At 46.5% G+C, this 16,494-nt stretch overlaps 3 protein-coding genes across 4 annotated transcripts; 1 reads left to right on the top strand and 2 right to left on the bottom strand.

The window, feature by feature from the left end:
- The first annotated feature begins 6 nt into the window (after positions 1-6).
- LOC119352859 (probable glucuronosyltransferase Os04g0103100) lies at positions 7-3,105 on the top strand. Its single transcript, XM_037619455.1, has 4 exons — positions 7-845; positions 1,278-1,527; positions 1,868-2,087; positions 2,766-3,105. Exons 1-3 carry the CDS (start codon positions 73-75, stop codon positions 2,036-2,038), a joined length of 1,194 nt encoding a protein of 397 aa, XP_037475352.1. The 5' UTR covers positions 7-72; the 3' UTR covers positions 2,039-2,087; positions 2,766-3,105.
- A 1,333-nt stretch (positions 3,106-4,438) lies between these two features.
- Positions 4,439-7,387, bottom strand: LOC119352858 (eukaryotic translation initiation factor 3 subunit M-like). Of its 2 annotated transcripts, none has more exons than XM_037619453.1 (9): positions 7,039-7,387; positions 6,791-6,938; positions 6,456-6,668; positions 6,193-6,337; positions 5,535-5,685; positions 5,349-5,458; positions 5,175-5,272; positions 5,017-5,086; positions 4,439-4,834 (listed from the first exon to the last, which is right to left on the bottom strand). In XM_037619453.1, the coding sequence occupies exons 1-9, from the start codon at positions 7,265-7,267 to the stop codon at positions 4,745-4,747; spliced, it is 1,254 nt and encodes a 417-aa protein (XP_037475350.1). In that variant the 5' UTR covers positions 7,268-7,387; the 3' UTR covers positions 4,439-4,744. The 2 variants fall into 2 exon arrangements, with proteins under 2 accessions (XP_037475350.1, XP_037475351.1); XM_037619454.1 differs by having other exon boundaries at positions 6,791-6,929.
- A 4,517-nt stretch (positions 7,388-11,904) lies between these two features.
- Positions 11,905-14,815, bottom strand: LOC119352857 (rhomboid-like protein 19). Its single transcript, XM_037619452.1, has 8 exons — positions 14,556-14,815; positions 14,066-14,184; positions 13,906-13,966; positions 13,449-13,615; positions 12,983-13,097; positions 12,647-12,849; positions 12,446-12,556; positions 11,905-12,310 (listed from the first exon to the last, which is right to left on the bottom strand). Exons 1-8 carry the CDS (start codon positions 14,649-14,651, stop codon positions 12,223-12,225), a joined length of 960 nt encoding a protein of 319 aa, XP_037475349.1. The 5' UTR covers positions 14,652-14,815; the 3' UTR covers positions 11,905-12,222.
- Positions 14,816-16,494: the final 1,679 nt, after the last annotated feature.

Raw genomic sequence — 16,494 nt, 5'->3', positions numbered from 1 at the left:
CCCTCCCTCTCCCCGGACCCCTCAGCCCAGCAAGTTCTTTGGAAGGAAGAAGAGGTGATTTTGGTACTAGCGATGGCGTCGATCCGGCGGCCGCACTCGCCGGCCAGGGCGCAGCACCTGCTGCGCCACAACCACCCCTTCGCCACCGCCTCGCCGCCCTCCTCGCCGCTGCGCCACGCCTCCTCCGCCGCCTCGGCCGCCGCGCCCTCCTCCTCCTCCTCGCCCAGGAAGCCGGGCTACCCGCACCCGTTCCTCTTCTTCACCCGCCGCCCGCTCCCGCGCTTCGCCGCCTTCTTCCTCCTCGGCTCCTTCATCGGCCTGCTCCACCTCCTCTCCCACCTCCCGCTCCACCACACCCTCCCCGCCCACTCCTCCTCCTCCCCCCACCTCACCCACCTCCAGCAGCAGCAGCAGGACCAACCCATGACCCAGCAGCAGCAGCAGTACCTAGCCGACGACGCCGCCGGCGGCGACGAGGAGGACGCCAACAAGCTGCTCATCGTCGTCACGCCCACGCGCGCGCGGGCGTCGCAGGCATACTACCTCAGCCGGATGGGCCAGACGCTGCGCCTCGTCCGCCCGCCCGTGCTCTGGGTCGTCGTCGAGGCCGGCAGGCCCACCCCGGAGGCCGCCCTCGCGCTGCGCCGCACCGCCGTCATGCACCGCTACGTCGGCTGCTGCGACGCCCTCAACGCCTCCGCCTCCCCCGCCGTCGACTTCCGCCCGCACCAGCTCAACGCCGGCCTCGAGGTCGTCGAGAACCACCGCCTCGACGGCGTCGTCTACTTCGCCGACGAGGAGGGCGTCTACTCCCTGCCGCTCTTCGACCGCCTCCGCCAGATCAGGTACCCCCATCTCCCCCATCCCGCCTTCAGATTCAGCCGTGTATGCCTACGAAATGTGCGATCTTTGACCAATTTTTATTACACATCTGAAGAATCAAGATCCAAGTTCCAATGTATGCTTGCTTTCTAGGACGGCAAAGCAAAATTTGGCATCTAGAGCTCAAATATCAAAACTTCATCCAAGGAGTTGCTATCCGAATTGAAATTTTTTGTTTTCTTAGAAGATTCGGTAGTGCACATGATTTACCTTCCAGGTTGCCATTGATGCTTCAATCTCAGCACACATTCCTTGCCTGGAGCAGCAGTTAGTATCTGCTAGTCTGGCAAGCAAATGAATCTGAAACTTTATGCTCTGGTTATCACTGGATAAAATTGGATGATGTGTAAAGCTCCAACTCATTGTTGACTTGCTGCTGCCTGTCATTGATTTAGGAGGTTCGGCACATGGCCTGTTCCGACGATCTCCGAGGGCGGCCACGACGTGGTGCTGGAAGGGCCTGTGTGCAAGCAAAACCAAGTTGTTGGGTGGCACACAAGTGGGGATGCCAACAAGCTCCAGAGATTTCATGTCGCCATGTCGGGCTTCGCGTTCAACAGCACCATGCTCTGGGATCCCAGGCTGAGGTCCCATCGGGCCTGGAACTCGATCCGGCACCCGGAAATGGTGGAACAGGGCTTCCAAGTAAGCTCCTCCTTGCTTGTCTTTAGATCTCTTGAGTTACACATAACATGTTCAAGTCAAGTACTATAATGGCTAGTACTGTGTGCGTGTTCATTTTAATTGATCGGCATTTGTCCTGTCATAACCGCTATACCGACACCGCAAACGTGGAAATTCAAAAGAGAACAAAAGGTGACAATGGAGCAAAATAAGAACAAAAAAAAACAGTTGTATGTAGCCATCTAACAACATGGTGATCAAACAAATGGGAGATCCCATTTGCAAGCTCTGTTTGGACCTTATTGGCCATGTTTTTCTGCATGGGGTATTAACAGCTGAGATTCCTCTTGTTACTTTGCAGGGAACCACGTTTGTGGAGCAGTTAGTGGAGGATGAGAGCCAGATGGAGGGCATACCTGCAGACTGCTCCCAAATAATGAACTGGCATGTGCCATTTGGATCTGAGAGCCCAGTCTATCCCAAAGGGTGGCGGTCCGCGGCGAATCTGGATGTGATTATCCCTCTAAAATAAATAGTTTCATCAGCAGCTCTGTTCATCAAAGCACTAACTCGTTTGACAGGTCGGTTTACTTTTCGATCCCCTCCCGCAAACTCTGCTTTCGCTCTCTGCATCTGGATTGTGATGCGTCGTTGTTTCTCACTTATTGTGTGTTTGTGTCCTTCAACTTGACACTAGCGACTATACACGGGTGTCATTTGGTTATGTTTGTCCTGTCTCTTTATTCCAGTGACATTTTCTCCACGAAATTGCAGAAAGTGTGCAATGGTAGGGCTCGGTGTGTTAGATTAGTTGGCATCTGATTGTGACCCCTTTGAATTTTCATCTACCGGGTGTCCTTGGTTGACGGTGACAGCGGTGTGTGCGGCTGGCTTTCAGTCACCATGCAATTAATTATTTCCATGGAAATATTTCTACGTCACGCGACGCTAGATTGGTTCGATTTAATAATCTTCTGATAATTTCATGTATATCCATTAAGCTGAATAATGAAGGATGCGGTTCAGACCGCTACCGAACTGTAGTTAAATGACACAAATTGATATCAGTTGATTATAAAAAAATGAGGCGAACTTTGCAAGAACCGGCCTATGCATTTGTTTGCGTACATCACAGCTATCGCTTTCGCCTTGGAATAAGTTCTTTTTTCCAAGCCTCTGAATAAGTTTGTATCTTAGTTGTTGCAATGCATTTATGCTTAGAACTTTATCTGAACCCAATTGCTGGTGCTTTGTTTCAGGCATTTACATAGCAGTTGAGCCTTGAAGATTGGGCTTAACAGGTGCAGAGGCATTCCAGGCTGACTTACCTTTGAGCAGCAGCGGCGGCTCTTGGCAAGACGTTGCTACATAGTAGTTTTCGCAGTACGACTTTTGAGAAATATTTTGTAGGATGGAGAACTGGTGGGGCAACTCAACTCTTTGCCGTGTAAATGTAAATGTTGTCGCGATTTGTATTCATTTGTTGAGTTGCAAAAGCCAAAAGGTGAAATATATATGCAAGATTTGAATATCTTTCAGTTGTTGCACATGGTCTTGGTAGATGCTCAATACAAAGGTTTAAAGGTGCCCTTTGATTCACAGGATTCTTGAAATGCATGAATAGGAGAAATTTTAGTTGAATGTCTACTAAGATCCTATAGGATTAGAAAATCGTAGGAATTTAGATCAAAGAGTGTTTGATGACCAAGAGGTTTGTGGATGGAAATTTTCCTCTAGAAAGGAGTCTAGAGCAATTTTTACAAAAAAATACTCTCTTTGTTCACTTTTATAAGACCTTGAAGACATTTTAGACAATGTGCAAAACAGCCTATTTTGAGTTGTCTAAAACGACTTACAAAAGTGAACGGAGGGAGTAGATCCAAGGATTCCAATACTGTGGATGTATGTACAAAAAAATCATAAGAATTCAAATCATTGAAAAAATCTTATTAATTTCTTTGAAACAAAGGAGCCCTTATTGACAGACTCAAGCTATTTGAGTGTGCACTCTACCGGATGAACAAATTCAGAATACAACTTGCTTGGAACACAAAAAATTTGCAGGACGCAAGGGAAAAAAAAACAGGTTCTAAACCGGCATTTAGATTTCAGCACGACATCCAGCTAAAACACCAGCTGCTTGATACAAATTCTGAATAATCCCAAAGCCAAATCTTTGAAAAGAAACATTCATCATGATAAACAGGCATCCACTATGAACAATCAGGAATGTGTGTAACCAAGTAACAGCTGGCTTGAAGTATTTGTTGTAGGATGGAGAACTAGTGGGGCAACTCTGACTCTTTACCGTGCAAATGTAAATGTTGTCACGATTTGTATTCATTTGTTGAGTTGGAAATGACAAAAGGTGAAATATATAAACCTTTGAATATCTTTCAGTTGCACATTGTCTTGGTAGATGTTCAATACAAAGGTTAAAGGCGCTCTTTGGTTCGCAAGGTTTTCGAAATGCAGGAATAGGAGAAATTGAAGGTGACTGTACTCTTAGATCCTGTAGGATTAGAAAGTCATAGGAATTCAGATCAAAACAGTGTTTGATGGACAAAAGAATTTGTACAAGGGGTTTGAGTGGATGGAAATTTTCCTCGAAGGAGTCAAGAGCAATCTTTACAAAAAAAAGGACCTAAGGATTCCATTACTGTGGATGTATGTACAAAAAAAATCATTAGAATCAAATCATAAAAAAAATCTCATGTAATTTTATTGAATCAAAGGAGCCCTCATTGACAGACTCAAACAGTTGGTGATACTACGCTCAATCTATTTGAGCATGCACTCATACTGGATGAACAAACTCAGAACACAACTTGATTCGAAGAATTATTGCAGAACAAGATGAAAAAATAATCAGGTCCTAAACAAGCATTTAGATTTCAGCACACGACATCCAGCTAAAACACCAGCTGCTTGATAAAAATGAACATGATACAAATTCTCAATAACCCCAAAGCCAAACCTTGGAAATGAACAATCATCATGATAAAACAGGCATCCAGTATGAACAATCGCGATTCTGTAACAAGTAACTGCTGACTTCAAGCATGGCTTTTGTCTACAAAATTCATGCAACATGAGATTGCTTAGCATGCCATTGCAACCAGGATCTAGCCAAGCATGGTCACAGGGCAGAAGTATTTCAGATTACAAGACATCTAATACAAAAGGATTGCTCGTCTATTCTCTCAGGCTATAATCTCAATTTAGGGACTCCCTCCGATCAGCGGATCATCAATCCTTGCATCCCCTGCCCGCCATCTTCAGTCACCTTGTTAGCTTGGATTGTGTTGATAGCATTTGCAATGTTTCCCTGTAGCAGAATTTTAAGAGGAAACTGGATTAGTTGCTCGGTAAGCACCTATAAGTTCTCTAGGTCACTGTAGGAGTTACATCTGACATTCATCAAGAAATTGGAAAGCTATGCATGTTCTTACTGAACTTGTTTGCAGCTGAAAATTATCTACTGAAATTCAAGGCAGGGTAGAGGCTTACCCTCCACACTCCAAGCTTTGAACGTAGACTCTGCCATTGTGGCATCCCGAAGACCCTCGAAGTATGCCGGCTGAAATTACATACCAGACCAAGTATTAACCAAAGAGGAAAGCATAACACTGTAATATGGACCAAGAAAGTCTTGTGGATATGAATACCTGACAATGACCAATTGATTAAGCTGGTCAACTTTGCAGTCCAAAATCTTGGATGAAATTGCTTTCACAATCCAATATTCCACCTCATCATCATTGATCTAACAAAGAATTAAAAAAGTCAATATGACATTAAATCAAGTGAACAACAATAGGAAGGCAAGGTAAGCCGATTACCTCAAGGGCTTTTGTAATTGCAGAGTAAGGAATTTCCCCAGAACAATGGCCGCTCAGATCAAGCAGGGACATCAGACGCATTTTGGTTATGCACTCCTCATGAACCAGTCCTGTAGACGGTCCACCATTAGATATCCAAAAGTTGAAGCAACATAGAATTGCTAGTATTGGTTCACCAGTACATACCATATCCTTGCAGCAAGGTAGAGTTAGCAGTCTGAAACGCTAAATAAGAATCAAGCCTCAGAGTAAGGAATATCTTCAGTAGCTCATAAACTGGCTGATACTTCTCATCTTTCTCGAGCTGTGCAACAGCTGGCATATCGAGCAGGTCACACTGCAATAAGCATATTTCCATCAATACAGGTATATAAGGTTTGCCAAGGTTAAAACTTGCTAAATAAATCCCTCAAGAATTTCAGAACCAACTGTTGGCATACAAGGCACAACGACATACAAAGCAGTAGCAGAGGAATTGGGCAATACGATGCGCAGCGACACAAGTTTGTGTAAGCAATAATCCATCAAACCAAAAGAAGAAAGCTTGTAAGGGACATCTTGTCACAATGTTGGCTCGGGCTGGTAGTAACCAGAAATATTTAAGGTTGACAAATTAACATTTGCAGGCTAGTGCGAGAAGATAGGTTTAGCCTTACATTTAATATAGTGATATTTGACTGTTATAACCAAATTTACATTTGATGACATGATTGGAGAATGGCATGTTATATCATGTTCTGGTAAGAACAAAGCGATGCAAGACTCACAGAGAATCAAACTCATAGCATGCATTATGTCTCTCACTAGATTTTTTGCAGAGATGTGAGCCAAAGGATGAAAGTACCTGATAGAGATCAGATGACTTGACAAACTCGATGATTGCTGCAGCAGCTTCTTCCTTTGCCGCACCGATTGCGTCGGCATCATCAGCCGATCCATCAAACGTGGCCAGGTACTTGTTCAAAAACTTGAAGTACTCCTTGGTCATGCTGTCAATCATCATCATAACAAGAATGGATTCCATCAGTATACAATCTTGTCATGTTACTTACACACTGGTTAAAAAAATGCAAGGAACTTGGAAGCAAAGGGCAATGCGTGCCGCACCCCTTCTGGTCTTTAAGAATCCTGGTGACGGCAAGGAACAGGTCCCTCTGCTCCGGCTTGCCGATGCCCCAGTAAGCGACAAAGGCGTCGATGTTCTTGAAGGTGGGGACGACACAGTCGGCGGCCTTCCCGGCGGCGGCGAGCTCGAGCGCCTTCCTGTAGACCAAGGCCTTGCCGGAGAGGCTTGGAAGCAGGTTGTACAGGCTGAACAGGCTGCACACACACCACACATTGGCAGAGGAAATACAAGATTCGTCGTCAGGAAACTTATATCGCAAAATCCGATACAGGGAGGCAGGGATGGTGCGAGGGTCGCCGCCGCCGCCGCCGCTTACACTTTGATGCGCAGCGTAGGCTTCTCGCCCGGCTGGTGGGTGAGCTTGGCGCAGATGAGCCTGGCGATCTCCAGCGCCTCGTCCTCGGATCCGGCCTTGGTGACGAGGTTGCAGATGACGGTGAGGGAGCACTCGAGATCTGCGGCCGCTAACAGCGAGCAACGCGGGATAAGCAAGGCGTAATTTTCAACAAGAAATCGATAGGGATGGAGAAGGAGAGGGGAGGGGGAGGGGGAGGGGAGAGGTACCTTTGTCGGAGAGGCGTGGGGCGAGGAGGAGGAGGTCGGCGTTGGCGAGCATGAGGGTGGCCATGTCGAGCCAGCGGCCGGCGAGGACGTGCTGCTGCGCCTCGGCGCAGAGGCGGGCCACCTCCGGGTCGGCGACCTCGGCGCCCGCGTCAGCCCAGGCGAGCTCCGCCGTGGAGCGCACCACCGCCAGCATCGGCTCCTCCTCCGTGGTGTTGACGATCGTCGCCATGGTCGGCTCCTTCTCTCCTCCGCGCTAGGGTACGCCGCCGCCGCCGCCGGAGTGGGGGAGGGAGAGCAGGGGATTGGTATTGGGAGGCGACAGGGAGCCAAAGAGAGGAAGAGGAAACCCTAAAACTTAACACCCGACGCCTCGGGCCCACGGGTCAGTTGGTGTCTAGGCCCTGAGTCCAACCGTCTGATCCAAAACCACATTGTTCTCATCTATAAATAAATAAATAAAATTATAGCACATTTTTCTGAACATCAGTACAGTCACAATCACTCATATTAGGCACATACAGTGAACCAGGTTAGAGGGACTATGGTATCCCCAGTCCACTAGGGTTCAAATCCTGGTGTTTGCATTTTTTCCTGAATTTATTTCAGGATTTCCGGCGATGCGCATTTAGTGGGAGGAGACATTCCCGTCGACGACGAGGTGGCTACGATGACTTCATAAATTTCAAGATGATATGTCGATTCAGTCTTTTGAAGGTGTGCGCCACATCAACCTCGGCATGACCTACCCGCTCTAAATGTGTTTTTTTTTTTCGCTAGAGGCGACACGTATACTTTATATACACAAACTAACGGAAGCCAAAGTCGACATTGTTGAGCCTTTGTTTGCTACTCCCTCCATCCGAGAAAAGTTGTCTTTGTGGCAATTATACGAAAACCTCCTCAGTGTATTCCCGACAAACGACGAACTCCCCCACCTCCGCTCCTCTCCCCGCCGGCCCCCCCTGCTCGTCTCCTCCCTTGCCGGAGCCCTCTGCTCGGCTCCCCAAGAAGCTTCTGCTGGCGTCGCCGGAGATTCCCCGCGCAAGAAGGTCCCTGCTCTGCTCCCCCTCCTTGTTCCCCTCCTCCTCCGCCGTGTTGCTTCCCCGGGCGAGGAGAAGCATCGATTTTTCCGACCTCCTCCGACAGAAGCCACAACTGCCCTACTCCACCACCGCCACAGCTTGCCGCCGCCGTAACTGCCTCCTCCGCGTCTCTCTCCTGCTCGCGCAGCTCCAGCTTGCCTTCCTCCCCTAGCTTCCCCCTCCCTAGTGACCTCCGCGCTCTGCTCCGGCTGCTTCAGATCCGGCGTCGGCAAGGCTGATATGGTGGCTGCGAGGCCAGACGGCAGGAGACGTAGCCGACGAGCCCGACGACAGCAAGCTCGATGGCGAGTTCGACGGCGGCGGAGACGTCTTCTGTACTGCTACTGCGAGCTCCACCATCCCTTCACATACTATGCTGCGAGCTCGACGACGGCGGTGGCGTCTTCTTGGCAGGTTAAGCCTCCCTCCTTCAATTACCCTCCATGATTTATGTGTCAAAACTGATTTTTTACTGAAATTTGCTGTTTCTGACATTTGCTTAAGACTGCGAGGATCACACTTGTTTCATGATGTGGCAACTGGTATTTCTTCAGATACCAAAACATGGTAGACAAATCTCACTAGGGGATCACACTTGGCCATTTGTTTCATGATGTGGCAAGTAATTTAGTCATTTGTTTCAGACTGCAATCAAGTCATTTGTCATTGTTTCAAAACTCTTCAGACTGCTAGATTCAAGTTCTGCTGTAACTGAAAAAAGGGACAGAACCACACCTGAATAATTTTCGAGTTCAGAACCACACATTTTATCATCCTACTTCCAGGAATTTTCCTGATGAACCTGACATGATTTATTGGTAGGGGTATTCACTAGTCTACTAAGTCCAGATAGGAGTAGAAAATTGAACTTTGCATTGTTGGACTGACAGGAGTAGAAAATTTGGAGTACACAGTGTACTGAGTTCTCTTACTCAGTCAAATTACTCTTGGCTGTAGCTCCCAGACAAAATTAAGCGAATCGGAACTTACTATTGCAAATAAATTTCTGATGTTTGAAAACATCACGACTTCTGAAAAATGCCCATGGGTACAATGTAGGTGTAGTAGGTTTTTGCCCATTTGCAAGTTTGGCATATCTTGCATGGGTTCAGGTACATCAGTATGTTGTTTCTATACCGGTAAGCTGGCATCAACCAAATTTAAGTTGTTTAGAACAACAAAATGACCAAGATTTAGATTGTTTAGGAACAAGTTATTTTTTATACGCTCACTGAAGATTGTTGTTCCTGAATCAACATCAAGTTTAGGAATAAGTGTGTTCCTAAATAATCTTCAGTTTAGGAACAATCTTCAGTTTCCACTAAGTATGACAAATAAATTCAATGCAAAATTAAGATGCAAGAAGCTTCAAGTTGATTTCAGAAATGTTCTGACATGTTCAGACTGAATTAGTAATTCAGAAATGTTCAATGTAAAAATTCAGAATGTTTTACTCACTGAATTTTCATTCTTATTCTTACTGTCAAAACCCTACATCTTGTCTCTCTGTTTTTTAAAGCTGTTGTTAATTTCAGAGTACTCAATATTGTTAATTTCAGAGTACATAAATACTGCTATCTTACTGTGATCTTCATTTGCATAAATCTTGACAATCATTTGATCAAACACAGAATTCAGTCAATATTCAGTCATACACAGAGTTAATGCTCTAGAACTCCAGCTGACAATATTCAGTCATTTGATAAGAAGATGCTTGATGATCTTGTTGCTGCTGTTTTATTCAGTTTCTGCCATTACAGATCAATCTGTAGATCATGTTGTTTCATTTGATAAGAACCTGCTGCTTGTAACTGGAAATATAAATCAATCTACAGAAGCCAACAGCTAACTGAATTTTTTTATGTCAATTGCCTGCAGTCGCCAACAGCAGCAGCAGAGGCGATCAGCAGTAGCCAACAGCAGGAGCAGGGTGGGGACTCGATTGGGCAGGCGGCAGCGGCAGCAGCTGCAGAGGTCTGTAGGTCGTCTCGCTGCCGGGGAGGCGGGGAAGATCCGCGAGGCACTGCCTGCCGAAGTCAGCGGAGAGAGGAGCGGCGACCGAGGTTGGCAGCGGCGGCTGGAGTTGCCGCGGGCGTGAGGAACCGGCCGGGGACGCGAGCAGGGCGACGAGGAGGAGGTGCCCGTCGAGGTGGTCGCCTTGCCGGAGCAGCCGCAGGTGGGCGGCCAGGCAGCTCACCTCCGTGCGGCGCAGGTTCGCACGGCGGAGCAGCCGCAGGTGGGCAGAGGAGGTAGGCGGCGCAGTTTCGCCGGTGGGCGGCGACGCGGTGGCTGGTCGGTCCGGTGGACGGCGGCCGGGCGGTGGAATTGCGTGGCGGGGCGCCGGCTGGTCCTCGGATTGAAGACCAACTCGCCTCCGTGGTCGCGACGATGGGCGGCGGAGGCAGGCACCTGGTGGAGGGAGTGGGCGGCGGCGGGTGGTCGCGGGAGCGCTGCGAGCGCCGGAGCACGGCAGCGGAATCCCACGGCGACGGCCACTGGCGACGCGCGGGGACGGACAAAGGAAGACGAAGGGGGAAGGACCTATTTGTTGCTGTTTTAAAATTACGAGGTTTGTTTCGCAAAAAAACCAGTGTACATTTCCCGGACGAAGGGAGTAGTTAACATTTCCCGCCTTCATTCAATCGACTTGTAAAATGTTGCATTCTGCTCTTTTCGTTGTCATGTATCAGCATGAAAACATGCATGGTTTTGGATGTTGCACTATCTTTTGTATGTCTATATAATCATTGCTATCTCCCCTCTTTCAACTTTATAGAGAGGCGCGACGGGGGAATTGCCCTTTGGTTCCTATGTGTATATATGCCTGATATGGGGAGAAAATTTAAGAAAAAAATCAAACAAGTTTAGAAGTTTTTCTAGAATAAATTTGACTTTCTTTTGTACTGGTATATAAATTTTAATGATTAAAAAACCGCCGTTGACATCAGGAAAAAAACAAAAAATGCTGCTATTACAAGTCACTATTCATACTATTTTGGCAGATCTTTTTTTGTATTTTGCCCTAAGCTCAACGGGGTTTTACAAGTACAAGGGAAGGCCAAGTTTATTTCAAAAATATTTTCAGATTTTTTAAATTTTATTTAATGATTAGTTTTATTTTCTCTATATAGGGTGTATATACATCCAGGAACTTTGCGAAATGGCCCTAGGAATCAAAATGAACAACAAAACTCATGAAGAAAATTAAAATGAGAGAAAAAAGTCACAAAAATATCACTTGCATAGAATGTGCATGCTGTCCAAGTGCTTGTAATTTTTCATTCGAGCAAATAACTTTTTTGTACCTTGAAAAAAATTACAATTTTTGTGGCTCCTGAAAAGCAAAGTTTTAAGAACTAACCTCTTTTCTAGGTAGTGCACGATACTCATAATTTTCCACATTAATTTACAAGCACACAAAAGACTGACATTGGAATTGTTCGCAATGGACTAATATTCATTCGTGGGCTCAGTCGTATTTTTTTTTTCATTTGACCATCAGCTTTTGATACTATGAGGAGAATATAAGACAAAAGTTAAGAGAAATCGATCTGCACAACAATTGTGGCGTTTTAATGTGGGTGTATTTACGGATTTGTATACACTCTTCTTCATAATCTGCAGTAACTACTTTCTAAACTTATCTCTTTGCCAGTATGCCTTCAGGTCAGATCACACATAAATTCTCAGGGAGAATTGATTGTATAGACCAATTTGATCCGAATTCTTTGGGCAGGATCACAAACACATCTAGTTTACTGCCTGTCCATCCAAGCTATTATTGTTCGACTGAAATCACAGTTCACTTGGAAAAAATACTTCACATTGTTACTGACAAGTCATTCTTTTTCTACATTACAACATCGGGGGCAGGGGATGCCGCCCTTTTTCTTCTTTCCTCACTGTAATCAGGAACTACAACACAATTTAACCAACCAATATTCTCGAAACAAGGAAACAAAAAAAGGGGCAGTAAAGTATTATCATATCATCGGTCCACTGTAAAAATGAATATGCTCCCCAGAACACAAATCCGAGGAGTTACAAAGCACGGAGGCAGGCGACCGTGGCCACTACGACGACGTAGCACAGGGGAAAATTCTTAATCTTCCGCAGAGTGAGCTGGGGCTTCGGCGTCAGCCGCATGATCCGCGGCCATCCTTTCCTCGAGAACCCTCTCGCCACGCTCCCTGCAATGGTGAGAATAGAGCTCGTGAGCTTTGGAACAATGAAATGTTTTCCAAGAACTCATGATTTTGGGTTTTCAGCTTCACTACTAGTATTTTGTGGGTTCATTTATACTGTGTTTTGCGTGTGAACCGTACCTTCTTCTCGATGCCTTGGTAGGATCGGTAACTGGGAGGGCAATTTCCGAAGGCTTGGACCTCGCGCACAGCATCCGGTCGAACAGATTAGCAACTGGGTCTGTGACTGGCCTGCAAGGATCACACACAATAAAGATTAGTTCAGAAGCTGGGTCAATGGGACAGACTTTGCCAGTGTAGTACAACGGAATTCAAAATTACCGCATGGCATCTGGGAACAAGCTGGGGAAGGAGAAGTCATCGCTTGGGTCGCCCTTAAGCCCTGTCAGCGGGTTCTTCTGGAAGTATCTCAGGTAAAGCCAGCTGACGTACATCCCAGACAACAAAGTCGGCAGGAAGTTGATGGAATCCGGCACAATGAAGGCCATGATAGTTGAGAAGCACATGACAAAGAATGGCATCCACTGCAACAGCGAGGAAGACACAGAGAGACACAGAACTTCACATCAACAAACTTGTAACTTGTCGTGGAAGAAGTATGCAACAATACAATTACCGCCTTAAACATTGTATTGTACTAGTGGTCTATCAATGTACCTTAGCCTTTATTTTCCAGAAAAAGCACATGGGGAGCTCGAGGTTTGGCAAGAGTTGCTTCAGGCCAACCAGAAAGCCAGCAAGGGCGCCATGGAAGCCAGAAAGTGGCGTTACACTGCATAGCGTGAGATGGCAAGGTTAGCTAGCTAGTGGTTATAATGTTCAATATTTCAGCCAGCAGCGTCATGTCATCTCATTTTCAGAGACTAATGTATAAGCCAGAACAATCATAGTACAGTAGTACCTCAATTATCTGAGTACATATAATAAAGATTATCCAACAGAAGAGTAATAAGCACAGAAGTAGAGCCGCTATGTCTATGCTAAATGGCAATAAGTCACATGTACTACTCCCTCCGTCACATAATGTAAGACGTTTTTTGATACTAGTGTAGTGTCAAAAAACGTCTTACATTATGGGACGGAGGGAGTACATAATATAAAAGATTGATGGCTTAAAACTTACAGGAAGCTCTCTTTCCCGGTGACATAGTACAGGGCGACAGCAATGCAGAACGCAAGGATGCCGCAGATGGAGTTGACCAAGATAATGAACTTCAAGAACTCCTTGCGGCCCCAGACTGGTTCGATATCCTTCCCGCAGAAGAGAAGACCAAGGGAACTGCCAATAGCCTACAAAAACAAAACAAAATAAAAGTGGTTAACATAACGCATGGATCACACAAAGGCTGTCTAGTCTAACTTTCGAGATACTGGTATCTTGTTCTGAATTATGCTTTTCGAAAGTGGTTCTGAATTGTGCTTTCCGAAAGTGATGACCGACGGATGCTTTCAATACAATGGTTCTTTATTTGGAATGTAGTCGCACAGCTAGCCGAGTTGTTGCAAGTTTCCATTTCATAGCCATGATGGAGTAGTAATTGAATATGATTGGCGAGAGATCTACTAGCTAGTTAACTCACCCCTGGGAGGACTTGCTCAATGTAACCGGCTGTGAAGACGGTCCATACAAAGGGAATTGTCCTGTGAGACACAAAACAAACTATTAGAGATGAAATTCAGCTGCCACTTTGAACCCAACAAAATTCAGAACCGCAACAATTCATTCAGAATTTTACGCACTTGGCGGGGATGATGGCGAGGTAGTTGAGGGAGGACGGGAGGAGCTGGAGCAGCACGTAGCCGCCGATGAGCACGACGACGAGGCCCTTGCAGGTCCGCGTGAACTCCTTCCCGGGAACCTGCACGCGCGCCAACAGAAAGCATCACCCGTAAGTAACCAAAATCAACAACAATTGACCAGCAGACGCAGATCTGAGCAGCCATAGACGCAATGAGCTGCCCCGCTCGGCCGGCGGGGCGCCAGATCGAGGCCCCCGTCGGTCAACGCCGCGAGATCCCCGGATTACGCTCCCAGATCTCGCAAGAAACCAACTTGCCGGAAATGGCGGAGCGGACGGCCAGATCTCCCGCTGGCACGGCGAGATCCGGCCACCACCAACCGCCAGGATCCAGCCGTCCGGGCACGGCCGGCGAGCGAGCTAGCTCAATTCATCCACCCACACGCCGAGCAGGCAAGCAAGAGGAAAGAAGAGCAAGAGACGGTGCTTACGACGGCGGGGGGAGCTCCGGCTCCGGCCTGGTCGTCCGCGGCTCCGGCGCCGTGGGACTCGGCCGTCGGGGCCTGCAGCGGCTGGCTCTCCATCATCCCTGCCTGGTCAGTCAGATCTCCCCTGCTGCCTACCTCGCGCCTCTCCTTGCCGACTCCTTGGTTTAGTAGAGGCGCACGAGGGAGGGGGAGGTTGTTGGGGGTCAAAGCCTCAGCTCGGGTAAGCGGAGGGGGAGAAGTGGCTGGCTGCTGGCTCACTGCCTACCTCGCCGGTTGCCCGTCGCCTTCCGACCACCCAACGCTCAGTAATTACTGAGCACGCACACGCTTCTTTCTTAATTGTGGCGTTTAATCGCGTTAACCTCGCCTATCTTTCCCTTCCTTGGCACCAAAAGTCAACCGGTGAACCACATTGTCTTTGTCAAGTTGTGTTTGGGTGGTGGAATTCAAATTGGTGCGGATGCGAGTTTTGGTTTGAAGGAGGCTTTTGGCTCAGAAACACGGTATAACTATATAAAAAAAAAGGAAATACAGTTTAACGGTATGAAATGTTGTGTTTCGATGGACACCCCTACATGCGGGGGGTGAGTGCTGCAAGAGGTGACTACCGTGGAGGATAAAGTCCCTCCGCCGTATCTGGATCCATGTGCGAAGCGGGGAAGACGATGCCATGACCGGTAATGACGGGCATATTAGAGGAAATATCGTCCTGGCGATAGGCAGCCGAGCCACACTGAAGACACGGATGTTGTAGGTCTAGGGAGAGACGTCGATGTGTAGCAGTCATCGACAAAAACACATATGAAATCATCATTGTTGATGGTGGTGGTTATCGACTTCTCATGGATGACGTGGAAAACTCATGATATAGTTCAACAAGAGGCATGGACTGTGTATTTCACCCTCATAGTTGGAAGCTCATCGGTTACATCATGATCATTGTTATAGTTATACTTGGGGATGTCAGAGATCTGGGAGTTGCATAGTGAGGGCCACCTAGTCATAGTCGTCGTCCTTATCGTAGCTGGTGAAGTCAAGTTAAAATATCCGGTTCATCTCTATTAAAGTGGCACGTTCAGTGTCCGGTGACTCCCACTATTGTGGTCCCCTGGTTCAGCTAGAATTGTTTCTCAATTCAAAATTCATAGGCATTCAAACTACAAAAGAATGCTTGTTCAAAAAAATTCTCACATGATCTAGTTCAGCTAGAATTGTTTCTCAATTCAAAATTCATAGGCATTCAAACTACAAAAGAATGCTTGTTCAAAAAAGTTCTCCCATGATCTGCAGTCATAGCTCCGGTACTTGCATGCTATCTGAAGCGTTATAGTTGGGTTTCACCACTTTACATGATCTTTTTGGTATTTGTTTCCATGTGTGTTTATGTGTCTTCCTATGACACAATTTTAATGCTTACTAAGTGATGAGTTGCGCATTTTGTAGCTTTCCAAAGCTACAAAATCACGGTCCAATTTTTTCTCACCTTTTCCCTTTGCCTCTCACTTTTTTTCTCCTTTTTTCCATTCGTGTCATCTAGTCAGTCTTATGCTTTGTCAAGTACTAATCACGGTTCAATTTTTTGTCGAAATTTCGGTGGGTGTAATTTTTCACATATCTTTTTTGGACTACATTCGTGGATAATAACGTCAAGGACTAGAACAATTGTGGAAGATCTTACGCGTTGTTAGGGACTAATCATGGTTCAAAATTTTCTGAAGTACTTCTCGGTTTTTCTGAAGTTTTCAAAAATTAGGTGAGCACCTAAATATGTTTGGTTCCGAAATTTTGAACCCTGGTATACCTACTTCATATGTTCCAATAAATGACGTTTCAGATTTTTGCACGGTCTCAAATGAGCAACTCTGGTAGTTATATTCTGTATGTACTAGAATGTGAGTACATGGTTATTCTAAATTTTTTATTATGAAACTTTCACCATGAT

The sequence above is a fragment of the Triticum dicoccoides genome, chromosome 2A (assembly GCF_002162155.2).
Source record: "Triticum dicoccoides isolate Atlit2015 ecotype Zavitan chromosome 2A, WEW_v2.0, whole genome shotgun sequence".
NCBI classification, from domain to species: Eukaryota; Viridiplantae; Streptophyta; class Magnoliopsida; order Poales; family Poaceae; genus Triticum; species Triticum dicoccoides.
Note: the sequence above shows the minus strand (reverse complement) of the source record. Positions and strands in the feature narration are given on the sequence as shown.

Bases quoted from the DNA above. Each gene is read 5' to 3' on its own strand.
- LOC119352859 (XM_037619455.1), top strand. From the start codon at position 73: ATGGCGTCGATCCGGCGGCCGCACTCGCCGGCCAGGGCGCAGCACCTG. The intron at 846-1,277 runs GTACCCCCATCT...TCATTGATTTAG, and splicing joins GACCGCCTCCGCCAGATCAG to GAGGTTCGGCACATGGCCTG. The intron at 1,528-1,867 runs GTAAGCTCCTCC...GTTACTTTGCAG, and splicing joins TGGTGGAACAGGGCTTCCAA to GGAACCACGTTTGTGGAGCA.
- LOC119352857 (XM_037619452.1), bottom strand. From the start codon at position 14,651: ATGATGGAGAGCCAGCCGCTGCAGGCCCCGACGGCCGAGTCCCACGGC. The intron at 13,616-13,905 runs GTGAGTTAACTA...TTGTTTTTGTAG, and splicing joins TTGAGCAAGTCCTCCCAGGG to GCTATTGGCAGTTCCCTTGG. The intron at 13,098-13,448 runs GTAAGTTTTAAG...CACGCTATGCAG, and splicing joins ACCGGGAAAGAGAGCTTCCT to TGTAACGCCACTTTCTGGCT.
- LOC119352858 (XM_037619453.1), bottom strand. From the start codon at position 7,267: ATGGCGACGATCGTCAACACCACGGAGGAGGAGCCGATGCTGGCGGTG. The intron at 5,686-6,192 runs GTACTTTCATCC...TGCTTATTGCAG, and splicing joins AGTCATCTGATCTCTATCAG to TGTGACCTGCTCGATATGCC. The intron at 4,835-5,016 runs GTAAGCCTCTAC...ATTCTGCTACAG, and splicing joins CAAAGCTTGGAGTGTGGAGG to GGAAACATTGCAAATGCTAT.